Below are 14,705 nucleotides of genomic sequence, written 5' to 3' on the forward strand. Positions count from 1 at the left end.
TCTTTTATTTGTCTTCGTTAAGTGTTGCTGTGTCAGGTTGGAAAAAACAGTGTTACCTACTGAGACCACTGCTGGAGTTATGGTAGCAACAACCACTGAAGGTTCTTGTGTGGAAATGGAACTAGAGAGACTGTGCAAGATTAGAATGGATTAAGTTGTCCTTGTGAAGGACAAAAGGGGGGAATGTGGAAATGTATTCTTATCTAAGCTGTATCACACTGTATTTTATATCCTTTTTGATATAAAACAAAATGGAGTCCTGGTCCTTCTAGAAATTTCTGCAATAGACAGTCTGTTTGCATAAACAACTAAACTTGGCTTGAAACGGCTGATAGCTGATTAATAGTCACCGGACAGCATGGAGACTGTGCTGCTGAGACAAGTACCACCCATGGTGCTCTCCTGTATTGTCCATTGCAGCACCAGTTCCACTCCCCCTACCCCCCTTTTGAGATACTCAAACCACCAGCCATTATCTCTTCTACAGACCTCATCCATTTCATGCAAAAAGATAACTGACCAGGAAACTGGACAATCCTGACACAATGCAAGGCAGGTAATAGCTCATTATCACACTCTCATCGAGTAATGGCCGACTGGCTAACTAATAACCCTGACAAAAGGAGACATTTGGGAATCATGTCAGGACAAGGGTGTGGTGATTAACTCTTTATCTATATTCACTGACTGCAAGACAGAGCCAACACACAGGAAGAGGCCATAATTTGTGTTTTTACTGTTGAAATATCTCATGAAACTGTACCATTTGGAAGGTCTTCACTTAGCCATTGACTGAGTGAGACTTTTCCCTTGCTGCAAGTGAAATTAAAGGAACATCTACCGGAGCTGAAGGTGTCTGAGTCGTATATTGTGAGTCGAGATTTCGACAGTAATCTATCTTAGTTTGCTGACGAAACAAAGCCAGATGGGACAGTAAGCTGTGAGGATGGGACAGTAAGCGTCTGCAAAGGGATTTAGACTAAGTGAGTGGGCAAATGGAGTATAATGGAGGGAAATGTGAGGTTATTCACTTTGGTAGGAAGAATAGAAAAACTGAATATTTTTTAAATGGTGAGAAACTTTAAAATGTTGGTGTTCAGAGAGATTTAGGTGTCCTCGTGCAAGAAACATAGAAATCTAGCATGCAGGTACAGCAAGCAATGAGGAAGGCAAATGGCATAGAAACATAGAAAATAGGTGCAGGAGTAGGCCATTCGGCCCTTCTAGCCTGCACCGCCATTCAATGAGTTCATGGCTGAACATTCAACTTCAGTACCCCATTCCTGCTTTCTCGCCATACCCCTTGATCCCCCTAGTAGTAAGGACCTCATCTAACTCCTTTTTGAATATATTTAGTGAATTGGCCTCAACAACTTTCTGTGGTAGAGAATTCCACAGGTTCACCACTCTCTGGGTGAAGAGGTTCCTCCGCATCTCGGTCCTAAATGGCTTACCCCTTATCCTTAGACTGTGACCTCTGGTTCTGGACTTCCCCAACATTGGGAACATTCTTCCTGCATCTAACCTGTCTAACCCCGTCAGAATTTTAAATGTTTCTATGAGGTCCCCTCTCATTCTTCTGAACTCCAGTGAATACAAGCCCAGTTGATCCAGTCTTTCTTGATAGGTCAGTCCCGCCATCCCGGGAATCAGTCTGGTGAACCTTCGCTGCACTCCCTCAATAGCAAGAATGTCCTTCCTCAGGTTAGGAGACCAAAACTGTACACAATACTCCAGGTGTGGCCTCACCAATGCCCTGTACAACTGCAGCAACATCTCCCTGCCCCTGTACTCAAATCCCCTTGCTATGAAGGCCAACATGCCATTTGCTTTCTTAACCGCCTGCTGCACCTGCATGCCAACCTTAGGTGTTTGACCAGCAAATAGTTGCTCCAAACTAACTTAGGCCAGCGTATGTTGCCACTTCTGTCCGCACAGAAAAACCTTACCTAGAGTTAAGGAATCAGCGCAAGTAACTACATTTAAAGCACCACCAAGCACCAAACAAAGCACAAAAAGTAATAAGCATTCAATAAAAAATAAAGAACTGAAGTAAATAATTAAATTCACAAATAAAGAACTGAAATAAATCTTTCTTAACCGCCTGCTGTACCTGCATGCCAACCTTCAATGACTGATGTACCATGACACCCAGGTCTCTTTGCACCTCCCCTTTTCCTAATCTGTCACCATTCAGATAATAGTCTGTCTCTCTGTTTTTACCATCAAAGTGGATAACCTCACATTTATCCACATTATACTTCATCTGCCATGCATTTGCCCACTCACCTAACCTATCCAAGTCACTCTGCAGCCTCACAGCATCCTCCTCGCAGCTCACACTGCCACCCAACTTAGTGTCATCCGCAAATTTGGAGATACTACATTTAATCCCCTCATCTAAATCATTAATGTACAGTGTAAACAGCTGGGGCCCCAGCACAGAACCTTGCGGTACCCCACTAGTCACTGCCTGCCATTCTGAAAAGTACCCATTTACTCCTACTCTTTGCTTCCTGTCTGACAACCAGTTCTCAATCCATGTCAGTACACTACCCCCAATCCCATGTGCTCTAACTTTGCACATCAATCTCTTGTGTGGGACCTTGTCGAACGCCTTCTGAAAGTCCAAATATACCATCAACTGGTTCTCCCTTGTCCACTCTACTGGAAACATCCTCAAAAAATTCCAGAAGATTTGTCAAGCATGATTTCCCTTTCACAAATCCATGCTGACTTGGACCTATCATGTCACCTCTTTCCAAATGCACTGCTATGACATCCTTAATAATTGATTCCATCATTTTACCCACAACCGATGTCAGGCTGACCGGTCTATAATTCCCTGTTTTCTCTCTCCCTCCTTTTTTAAAAAGTGGGGTTACATTGGCTACCCTCCACTCTATAGGAACTGATCGAGTCAATGGAATGTTGGAAAATGACTGTCAACGCATCCACTATTTCCAAGGCCACCTCCTTAAGTAATCTGGGATGCAGTCCATCAGGCCCTGGGGATTTATCGGCCTTCAATCCCATCAATTTCCCCAACACAATTTCCCGGCTAATAAGGATTTCCCTCAGTTCCTCCTCCTTACTAGACCCCCTGACCCCTTTTATAACCGGAAGGTTGTTCGTGTCCTCCTTCGTGAATACCGAACCAAAGTACTTGTTCAATTGGTCCGCCATTTCTTTGTTCCCCGTTATGACTTCCCCTGATTCTGACTGCAGGGGACCTACGTTTGTCTTTACTAACCTTTTTCTCTTTACATATCTACAGAAACTTTTGCAATCCGTCTTAATGTTCCCTGCAAGCTTCTTCTCATACTCCATTTTCCCTGCCCTAATCAAACCCTTTGTCCTCCTCTGCTGAGTTCTAAATTTCTCCCAGTCCCCAGGTTCGCTGCTATTTCTGGCCAATTTGTATGCCACTTCCTTGGCTTTAATACTATCCCTGATTTCCCTTGATAGCCACGGTTGAGCCACCTTCCCTTTTTTATTTTTATGCCAGACAGGAATGTACAATTGTTGTAGTTCATCCATGCGGTCTCTAAATGTCTGCCATTGCCCATCCACAGTCAACCCCTTAAGTATCATTCGCCAATCCATCCCAGCCAATTCACGCCTCATACCTTCAAAGTTAGCCTTCTTTAAGTTCTGGACCATGGTCTCTGAATTAACTGTTTCATTCTCCATCCCAATGCAGAATTCCACCATATTATGGTCACTCTTCCCCAAGGGGCCTCGCACAACGAGATTGCTAATTAATCCTCTCTCATTACATAACACCCAGTCTAAGATGGCCTCCCCCCTTGTTGTCCTTTATTGCAAGGAGTTTGGAGTATAAGAGTAAGAAAATTGTGCTACAATTGTACAGGGCCTTGGTGAGACCACACCTGGAGTACCGTGCACTGTTTCGGTCTTCTTATCTAAGGAAGGATATACTTGCCTTGGAGCGGTGCAACAAAGGTTCACCAGATTGATTCCTGAGATGAGAGGGCTGTCTTATGATGAGAAATTGTGTAGAATGGGCCTATACTCTCTGGAAACATACAAGATTCTGAAGGGTAGATGCCGAGAGGTTGTTTCCCCTGGCTGGAGTGTCAAGAACTAGGGGGGCACAGTCTCAAGATCGGGCGGGAAAGTGGAGTTGAGGTCGATGATCAGCCATGATCTTATTAAATGGTGGAGCCATTTCATATGTTCTTAGTACAAAATGCTTTGGGAAAATATTTGTAACTGATTGTACTGTTCTCACTGAAAACAAAATTGCACTAATTTTCTTTCTAAATACATTAAATTCCATGCATCAATTGTTACATTTTTTATTTTTCTGCTCATTTGCCTCCTCCTCTCCTGAAGGTATGCTGGCAAATGATTCAATGGGCAGCTGCAGCCTTTTGATAATTTACCCAAGGAGCCAATCTTCATACCTGACTTTGAAAGAGTGTAAACAGGCTATTCCACCTTGGAGGGCATCACAGCCCAGTCTGCTTTTTTTAATGCTCCTGTGAAGTGCCTTGAAACATTTTACTACAATAAGGCACTATATAAATACATGTTGTTGTTGATCTAGTTCTAGCCTCATCTGATATTCATACTCATGTACTTTTTAGCAAAAGTCACTGGTTGGCAATCAGAAGTGTGAAGCTTGGCTGATTTACCCAATCTGCCTGGGATACTGAGAACAATTGTGGTACTTCTCCTACCCTGGTTGAGATCAGCTAACTTAGCATAGACCAACAATTGAGCCTGGTATCTTCTGGTCTGTATGGTTTACTGCTATATAATGTATGATGTCTTTACCCATTAAGCCACTGGGGACCTGGTATGCAGTATTTGATTTATTAACTACCATGTGCTCAAAGTTTCTCATTCATAATTTTCCTCTGAAGCACCCTCCCTCTTATTATTCTCCTCCTGTCTAGGTCATTATATTAACATAGAAACATAGAAAATAGGTGCAGGAGTAGGCCATTCGGCCCTTCGAGCCTGCACCGCCATTCAATAAGATCATGGCTGAACATTCCTTCAGTACCCCTTTCCTGCTTTCTCTCCATACCCCTTGATCCCCTTAACCGTAAGAGCCATATCTAACTCCCTCTTGAATATATCCAGTGAACTGGCATCAATAACTCTCTGCGGCAGGGAATTCCACAGGTTACCAACTCTCTGAGTGAAGAATTTTCTCCTCATCTCAGTCCTAAATGGCCTACCACTTATCCTAAGACTATGTCTCCTGGTTCTGGACTTCTCCAACATCGGGAACATTCTTCCCACATCTAACCTATCCAGTCCCATCAGAATCTTATATGTTTCTATGAGATCCCCTCTCATCCTTCTAAACTCCAGTGAATAAAGGCCCAGTTGATCCAGTCTCTCCTCATATGACAGCCCAGCCATCCCTGGAATCTTCGCTGCACTCCCTCAATAGCAAGAACGTCCTTCCTCAGACTAGGAGACCAAAACTGTACACAATATTCCAGGTGAGGCCTCATTAAGGCCCTGTACAACTGTAGTAAGACCTCCCTGCTTCTATATTCAAATCCCCTAGCTATGAAGGCCAACATACGATTTGTCTTCTTTACCGCCTGCTGTACCTGCGGGCCCACTTTCAGTGATTGATGAACCATGACACCCAGGTCTCGTTGCATCTCCCCTTTTCCTAGTCTGCCGCCATTCAGATAATATTCTGCCTTCGTGTTTTTGCCCCCAAAATGGATAACCTCACATTTATCCACATTATACTGCATCTGCCATGCATTTGCCCACTCACCTAACCTGTCCAATTCACCCTGCTGCCTCTTAGCGTCCTCCTCACAGCTCACACCGCCACCCAGTTTAGTGTCATCTGCAAACTTGGAGATATTACACTCTATCCCTTCATCCAAATCATTAATGTATATTGTAAAGAGCTGGGGTCCCAGCACTGAGCCCTGCGGCACTCCACTTGTTACTGCCTGCCATTCTGAAAAGGATCCGTTTATCCCGACTCTCTGCTTCCTGTTTGCCAACCAGTTCCCATCATTAATGAATTACGAATGACAGAAGAAAGGAATGACTTTGTCCAAGACATCATCACTGGGTATTATCTGCCAGCATAGTTTCAAGATGAGCCGCCCCAGCCCACAGACCCGGACATTATAATTGTAGAACGTCAGGCCATGAGCATCATTAGCAGGTGAGAAGATTGGTTATTGTGAAATTATCTACTTCAGTCAGTTAATGCTGTGCTACTCAAAATAACTGAAAGTATTCTGAAGCTGAATCATGATCCTGGAATTATCAGCAAACAGCCCTTTCATCATAAGGTCAGGGGCGGGAAGGTCATTGATGAAGCAGCTGAAGGTGTTTGGGCCAATGGATAGTTTTCTGTATGAACCCCATTGATTTCAGTTTTGCTCCTTGGTGCAATTCTGGTTTGATGATGCGGGCAGTTACTTCCTCCGTCATTCAGCTCTTCCATCGATGTCTGGATTAAGGTATATGTTTATCAGCCGAGTGGTTCTGGTGGGACCAGAATTGAACATCAGGAGCAGATATTGGTGACTTGGTGTCGGTTTATGACATTATTTATTATTCAGCCCTTTCATCATTTTACACATGATCGTGAGGAGGCAGATGGGGCAATAATTAGCGAGGTTAGATTTAGCTTGTTACTTCTGTGTCCAGGACATACCTGAGCAGTCTTTCTAAGTATTGGGTCGTGTCAGTACTAAAACAGCTTGGCTAGGAAAGCTTGCTCTGGTGCACCGTTCTTCAGCACTAAAACCTCGATGTTGTCATGGCTCACAGTCTTGGCTATGTCCAGTGCACTTTGCTGCTTCATGGTACAGGTGCACCATTGAAGATCCGGAATGTCCGGAATCCGGACCGATCGGTGGCAGGGTCGCCTGGAATCCGTAAAATGTTCCGGAATCCAGACCCTGCCGACCTCGGGGCCCTGCCGCTGCCCGATCTCGGGTTTCGCTTCCACGTCTCGGTCACCGCTGCTGCCCTTGCCTCGGGGCCTCGCTGCCGGCCCACCCGAACATCTCCTCGGCGGGGGACCGCCTGAACATGTTCTCGACGGCGGGGCCCACCCGAACACATCGTTGGCGGGGCCCGGACCCTCTGTCCTTGGCAGGGCCCAGACCCTCTGTCCTTGGCGGAGCCCTGACCCTCTCCTCAGCGGGCTCCCCTCCCCTTTCTGACGTTCCAAAATCCGGAAATACCCGAACATGGGCTCGGGTGTTTCCGGATTCGTGATTTCAGAAAGATGATCGAAAGTCCGGAAAAGCCTGGAATCCGGAACGGCCTCGGTCCCGAGGGTTTCGGATTCTTGACACTGCACCTGTATTACGTTGACACTACACGGTATCTATGATGGTAGATCGTTGGAAGGAGACAGACCGTATCATCCGCTTGCCACTTTTGTTTGAATTTCCACTCCCTAAACAAGGGGTGTTGAGGATAATTGTAGCATGCTTACTGGCACCTCAGCTTTTTCTCTCATGTTGCCTCATCCAGACCATCACAACTTGCTGCGTAAAAAAAAAAAAATCCTCATCTCTCCCTCACCCTGCCGCCCCCCGCCCCCGCCAATCTGGTTTCTTTTGCCAGTTATCTTAGATCTGTGTGCTCTGGTTACCGACCCTCCTGCCAGTGGAACCAGTCTTTAGTTCTCTTGTTGTTGCAACCAGTACTTCAGTTACCCTTGTTTGGGAGTGAATGGACATTCTAGACTGTAATGCGGAGAAGGCAGTTTTATGATCTGCTACCATATTATGAGGGGGCAGTGGTGTGTGGGGTGAGTGAGACAGGAAGAAGGTGGTTGAGATTAGCCCCCAGGGGAAAACGCTGGTCTGGAAGGTCGGCGAGAGAGGCAATTGGGGTTATGGCTTGATTTGTACAGTTTCCTACTCTTAACTCATTGTGCCCAGGAGCATAAAACTGTGAACCGCGTCTCTCTCAACGTTTCTTTCTTCCTATAACCTAGGCTCATGAAACCCAATCTTGTTGTGGCTTAATCATTAGTTCCTGATTTACCTGAATGTTCTTTATTTTTAATTTAAGAATTCTGCATTGTGGGCCTCAGCCCTTCATTTTGATTTCTCAAAGAACAGGAGGTTGAAAGGGAAGAGCTGCAATTGTGGCTTGAAAAGAATGGCTAAAGAAAGATGCTGTGGGTTCCATGAATTACAAATCCATTGCTGCCATTCACAGGTTGCACCATCACAAGATGTTATTGGATTCGGAGTATCTTCTTTATTGCTTGGACAATGATAAGCCTTGAAAATGGTATCATGACCACAAATGCTACAAATCTACATAAATGAAAAAAATAACTATGTTAAAAATGTAAGGTCCCACACAAGAGATTAGTGTGCAAAATTAAGGCACATGGTATTGGAGTAATGTATTGACGTGGATAGAGAACTGGTTGGCAGACAGGAAGCAAAGAGTGGGAATAAAGGGGTCCTTTTCAGAATGGCAGGCAATGACTAATGGGGTGCCACAGGGTTCAGTGCTGGGACCCCAGCTATTTACAATATACATTAATGATTTAGACAAAGGAATTGAAGGTAATATCTCGAAGTTTGCAGATGACACTAAGCAGTGCGAGCTGCGAGAAGGATGCTAAGAGGCTACAGGGGGACTTGGACAGGTTTGGTGAATGGGCAAATGCATGACAGATGCAGTATAATGTGGATAAATGTGAGGTTATCCACTTTGGTGGCAAAAACAGGAAGGCAGATTATGATTTGAATGGTGACAGATTAGTAAAAGGGGAGGTGCAATGAGACCTGGGTGTCATGGTTCATCAGTCATTGAAGGTAGGCATGCAGGTACAGCAGGTAGTAAAGAAAGAAAATGGCATGCTGGCCTTCATAGCGAGGGGATTTGAATATAGGAGCAGGGATCTCTTACTGCATTTGTACAGAGCCTTGGTGAGACCACACCTTGAGGATTGTGTGCGGTTTTGGTCTCCTAAGCTGAGGAAGGACGTGCTTGCTATTGAGGGAGTGCAGCAAAGGTTCAAAACAGGAGGAGAAACTTTTTCATCCAGAGAGTCGTGAACCTGTGGAATTCTCTGCCACAGAAAGTTGTTGAGTCCAGTTCGTTGGACATATTCAAAAGGAAATTGGATGTGGTCCTTACGGCTAAATGGATCAGGGGGTATGGAGAGAAGGCAGAGGTGGGGTACTGAGGTTGCATGATCAGCCATGATCATATTGAATGGCAGTGCAGGCTCGAAGGGCTGAATGGCCTGCTCCTACACCTATTTTCTATGTTTCTATGTACCTCTTGGTGTCTAGTTTATACTTTAAAAAATTCCTGGAAAGCCAGCTTAAAAGTAAGACAGGTGGCAACCCTAAAGCTAATACTTTTTCATCCAGCTTTCTGGGAAAGAATCCTGTAAATTTCAATTGGAATTTTTGTGCACATTTTTAGCTTGTAAAGGAAATACAAGTTTTAACAAGTAAAATGATTGTAAGTAATGAAAGGACTAGTCAACATTTCCACAGAGATTTGAGAAAATAAAAGAATCTCACCTTCAGGTTCAATAGCCTTAATTCCTCAGATCATATAGAATTATAGAAATTTAAAGCACATAAGGAGGCCATTCAGCCCATTGTGTTCGTGCCGGCCGACAAACAGCTATCCAGCCTAATCCCACTTTCCAGCTTTTGGTCCGTAACCTTGTAGGTACGGCACTTCAAGTGTATATTCAAGTACTTTTTAAATGTGGCAAGCGCATCTGCCTCTACCACCCTTTCAGGCAGAGTTCCAGACCCCTCCCACCCTCTGGGTGAATAAACTTCCTCTCAAATCCCCTCTAAATCTCCTACGGATTACTTTAAATCTATGCCCCCTGGTTGTTGACCCCTCTGCTAAGGGAAATAGATCCTTCCTATCCACTCTATTGAGGCCCCTCATAATTTGATACACCTCAATAAGGTCTCCCTTCAGCCTCCTCTGTTCCAAACAAAACAACCCTGCTTATCCAATCTCTCCTCATAGCTAAAATTCTCCAGTTCAGGCAACATCCTTGTAAATCTCTGTACTCTCTCTAGTGCAATCATATCTTTCCCTTAATGTGGTGGCTAGAACTGCATGCAGTACTCTAGCTGTGACCGAACTAGTGTTTTATACAGTTCAAGCATAACCTCCTCTGCTCTTGTATTCTATACCTCAGCTAATAAAGGCAAGTATTCCGTATGCCTTCTTAACCACCTTATCTACCTATCCTGCTACCTTCAGGAATGTGTGGACATGCACTTCAAGGTCCCTTTGCTCCTCTACACTTCTCAGTGTCCTACCATTTATTGTGTATTCCCTTGCCTTGTTATCCATTCCCAAATGCATTCCCTCACACTTCTCCAGATTGAATACCATTGGCCATTGTTCTTCCCATCGGACCAGTTCATTGATATCTTCCTTTCGCCTGGTTCCATTCTTATCTATCTAATCATAGCCAGAAAATCTCCAGCAATGGCTTCTCTTCCCACTCCCGCATCGTTACCTCTGGTGTTCCCCAAGGATCTGTCCTTGGCCCCCTCTTATTTCTCATCTATATGCTGCCCCTTGGCGATATTATCCGAAAACACAGAGTCAGTTTCCACATGTACGCTGACGACACCCAGCTCTACCTCTCCACCACTTCTCTCGACCCCTGCTTGGTATCTAGATTGTCAGATTGCTTGTCCGACATCCAGTACTGGATGGGCAGAAATTTTCTCCAATTAAATATTGGGAAGACCAAAGCCATTATCTTTGGTCCCCGTCACAAACTGAGTTACCTAACCACTGACTCCATCCCTCTCCCTAGCATCAATCTGAGGGTGAACCTTTGACCCTGAAATTAGTTTCCAGCCACATATCCGCGGCATAACTAAAGCCGCCTTTTTCCACCTCCGTAATATTGCCCGCCCCTGCCTCAGCTCTTCTGCTGCTGAAACCCTCATTCATGCCTTTGTTATCTCTAAACTTGACTACTCCAATTCACTCCTGGCTGGCCTCCCACATTCTACACTACGTAAACTTGAGATCATCCAAAACTCAGCAGCCCGTGTCCCATCTCTCATCAAGTCATGATCACCCTTCACCTCTGTGCTTTCTGACTTACATTGGCTCTCGGTTAAACAACACCTTGATTTCAAAATTCTCATCCTTGTTTACAAATTACTCCATAGCCTATCTCTTTAATCTTTTTCAGCCTCACAACCCCACAAGATGTCTGCGCTCCTCAAATTCTGCCCTCTTGAATATCCCTCATTATAACTGCTCAACCATCGGTGGCTGTGCCTTCAGCTGTTTGGGCCCTAAGCTCTGGAACTGCCTCCCTAAACCTCTCAGCCTCTCTTTCCTCCTTTAAGACGCTCCTTAAAACCTACCTCTTTAACCAAGCTTTTGATCATCTGCCTTAATTTCTTCTTTTGTGGATCAGTGTCAAATTTATCTGTTTTGTCTTGCAACACTGCTTTGAAGCGCCTTGGGATGTTTTACTACGTTAAAGGCACCATATAAATAAAAGTTATTATTAACTACATAGAAGGTAGATCAAACAAATCAAGGTAACCTACTTTGCAGCTATCTACCCTTTGGGTAGATAATTTGTGTGTCCTCTGTTTGGCCTATGTGTAAATACTCAGTATTACATGCATTATGACAAAAAGATAAGTATAAAACATCTTCAGCTTGCATTGCAAATACTTTGTTTTAATAGGTAGTAATGCTTCTTTTGTATAACCTCTTTTTTCTATCTCCACCCTTTCAAGTTCAGAGTGGGTAGATGACCTTTGAAAATTTGCCTCTGAACTGCTCAGCTGGTAACTGATTTCATTAGTAACTGCACTAGAAAGAAATATGTAACCAATTGTCACAGAGAGAAAAGGAGTATACAACCCACAGTACCGCTCAGTCCCAGAGGAATAAGGACAGTGTCTGACCCACTGCATCACCAAGTCCCAGAGAAAAAAGGACAGTGTATGATCCACTGTATTACCCAGTCCCTGACCTACATTGGCTCCTGGTTAACAAGCGCCTCCTCCGACCCTCCAAGATATCTGCGCCCCTCCAATTATGGCCTCTGGAGCATCCCTGATTTTAATCGCTCCACCATTGGCGGGCGTGCTTTTATCTGACGCGGCCTAAACTTTGGAATTCAGCATTCCCCGCCCTTTACCTCTCTTTCCTCCTTTTAAGATGCTCCTCAAAACCTACCTCTGACCAAGCTTTTAGTCACCTGCCCTAATATTTCCTTTTGTGGTTCAGTGTCAAGTTTTGTTTGATAATGCTCCTGTGAAGCGCTTTGGGATTTTTACTGCATTAAGGCATTATATATATGCAATTAGTTGTTGTCGTCCCAGAGGGAAAAGGTCAGTGTGTGACCCACTGCACCAACCAATCCCAGAGGGGTAAGGACAGTGTGTGACCCACTGTACCACCCAGTCCCAGAGGGGAAAGGACAGTGTGTAACCAGAGGTTAGACATGGTGTAACCCAATTTTGGTTCCTTCCTTCCATTTTGAGAAAAAGTTCCAAGGAAATAAGTTTATTCACACCCTCTACCTTCCTGGTGCCTGGCTTTAGTTAGTTTCTCCTTCTGCTATCTGAGCCAAGGTGAGTAAGCCACTGTATGGGATTTATGCATGAGAAACTGTGTTCTCCCACTTCATGATGCTGTCAAGGAGGAGCTGTGCCACCATAGTGATTGCGTTTCAATAATACATTGTCTAAATGCTTCTCCAAAGGCTTTAAAAAAATTTAAATTGTATTTTCTGTTGTAGGAGTTTCTATGGATCAACCACAGAACAGATCATAATGCGAGAGATTGAGACACTGTTGGAGTTACTGGGATCCACAGATGTCTACTTGAGGGATACCTATATTGTTGCTACATATGAAAATCCTTCTGTCCCAAATCAAAGGAATGAAATTTGGTTCATTCGTCATTCCCAGTGATGCTATGGATCTCAATCAATGCAGAGATAATCACAGGTCATTCAATTATATGAAATAAATCATAAATTTAGTAGCAGTCTGGAGGGCAGTGCTGTGCAGCGAGGACAGGCCAGTGGAGGACCTTTGTCTTATGGATGTTTAGCGTAAGGCCCATGCTCTCATATGCCTCAGTAAATACATCGATTACATCCTGGAGTTCAGCCTCAGAATGTGCATAGACGCAGGCGTCGCCGTGTACTGTAGCTCAACGACAGAGGTTGGGGTAATCTTGGACCTGGCCTGGAGGCGACGTAGGTTGAACAACTTCCGGTTCTGTACGTCCGGACCGGGGTCACCCCAACCCTCTTCTCAATCTTCCTCGCTGCCATGCTCCATCTCACAGTGGACAAGCTCCCCGCTGGAGTAGAACTAAACTACAGAACCAGTGGGAAGCTGTTCAACCTTCGCCGACTCCAGGCCAGGTCCAAAACCATGCCAACCTCTGTCGTCGAGCTACAGTACGCGGACAACGCCTGCGTCTGTGCACACACAGAGGCTAAACTCCAGGACATAGTCGACTAGGCTTATATTCACTGGAATTTAGGAGGCGTACGAAAGCACGCTGAACATCACTAAGACAAAGGTCCTCCACCAGCCTGTCCTCGCCGCACAGCACTGCCCCCCAGACATCAAGGTCCACGGCGCGGCCCTGGAAAACGTGGACCACTTTCCTTATCTCGGGAGCCTCCTATCAACAAGAGCAGGCATTGACGACGAGATCCAACACCGCCTCCAGTGCGCTAGTGCAGCCTTCGGCCGCCTGAGAAAAAGAGTGTTTGAAGACCAGGCCCTCAAAACTGTCACCAAGCTCATGGTCTACAGGGCCGTAGTAATACCTGCCCTCTTGTATGGCTCAAAGATGTGGACCATGTTCAACAGACTCCTCAAGTTGCTGGAGAAATACTACCAACATAGAAACATAGGTACAGGAGTAGGCCATTCGACCTTTCGAGCCTGCACCACCATTCAATATGATCATGGTTGATCATGCAACTTCAGTATCCCGTTCCTGCTTTCTCTCCATACCCCTTGATCCCTTAGCCAGAAGGGTCACATCTAACTCTCTTTTGAATATATCTAACGAACTGACCTCAACAACTTTCTGTGGTAGAGAATTCCACAGGTTCACAATTCTCTGAGTGAAGACGTTTCTCCTTATCTCGGTCCTAAATGGCTTACCCCTTACCCTTAGCCTGTGACCCCTGGTTCTGGACTTCCCCAACATCGGGAACATTCTTCCTGCATCTAACCTGTCCAATCCTGTCAGAATTTTATATGCTTCTATGAGATCCCCTCTCATTCTTCTAAATTCGAGTGAATATAAGCCTAGTCAATCCAGTCTTTCTTCATATGTCAGTCCTGCCATCCCGGGAATCAGTCTGGTGAACCTTCGCTGCACTCCCTCAATAGCAAGAATGTCCTTCCTCAGATTAGGAGACCAAAACTCTACACAATATTCAAGGTGTGGCCTTGTCAAAGCCCTGTACAACTGCAGTAAGACCTCCCTGCTCCTATACTAAAATCCTCTCGCTATGAAGGCCAACATGCGATTTGCCTTCTTCACCGCCTGCTATATCTGCATGTCAACTTTCAATGACTGATGTACCATGACACCCAGGTCTCGTTGCACCTCCCCTTTCCCTAATGTGTCACCATTCAGATAATATTTAGCCGCCTTGTTTTTGCCACCAAAGTGGATAACCTCAAATTTATCTACATTAT

The 14,705-nt window shown here is 44.9% G+C and overlaps 1 protein-coding gene across 1 annotated transcript in view; it reads left to right on the forward strand.

Annotated features, from left to right (window-relative positions):
- The window catches only part of soul4 (heme-binding protein soul4), a 72,389-nt gene extending 59,445 nt beyond the window's left edge, over positions 1-12,944 (forward strand). The window contains 2 exon segments of the mRNA XM_070884259.1: positions 6,016-6,178; positions 12,770-12,944. Coding sequence (XP_070740360.1) covers positions 6,016-6,178; positions 12,770-12,944 — 338 coding nt within the window.
- The last annotated feature ends 1,761 nt before the right edge of the window (positions 12,945-14,705 follow it).

Source organism: Pristiophorus japonicus, chromosome 7 (assembly GCF_044704955.1).
Source record: "Pristiophorus japonicus isolate sPriJap1 chromosome 7, sPriJap1.hap1, whole genome shotgun sequence".
NCBI lineage: Eukaryota > Metazoa > Chordata > Chondrichthyes > Pristiophoridae > Pristiophorus > Pristiophorus japonicus.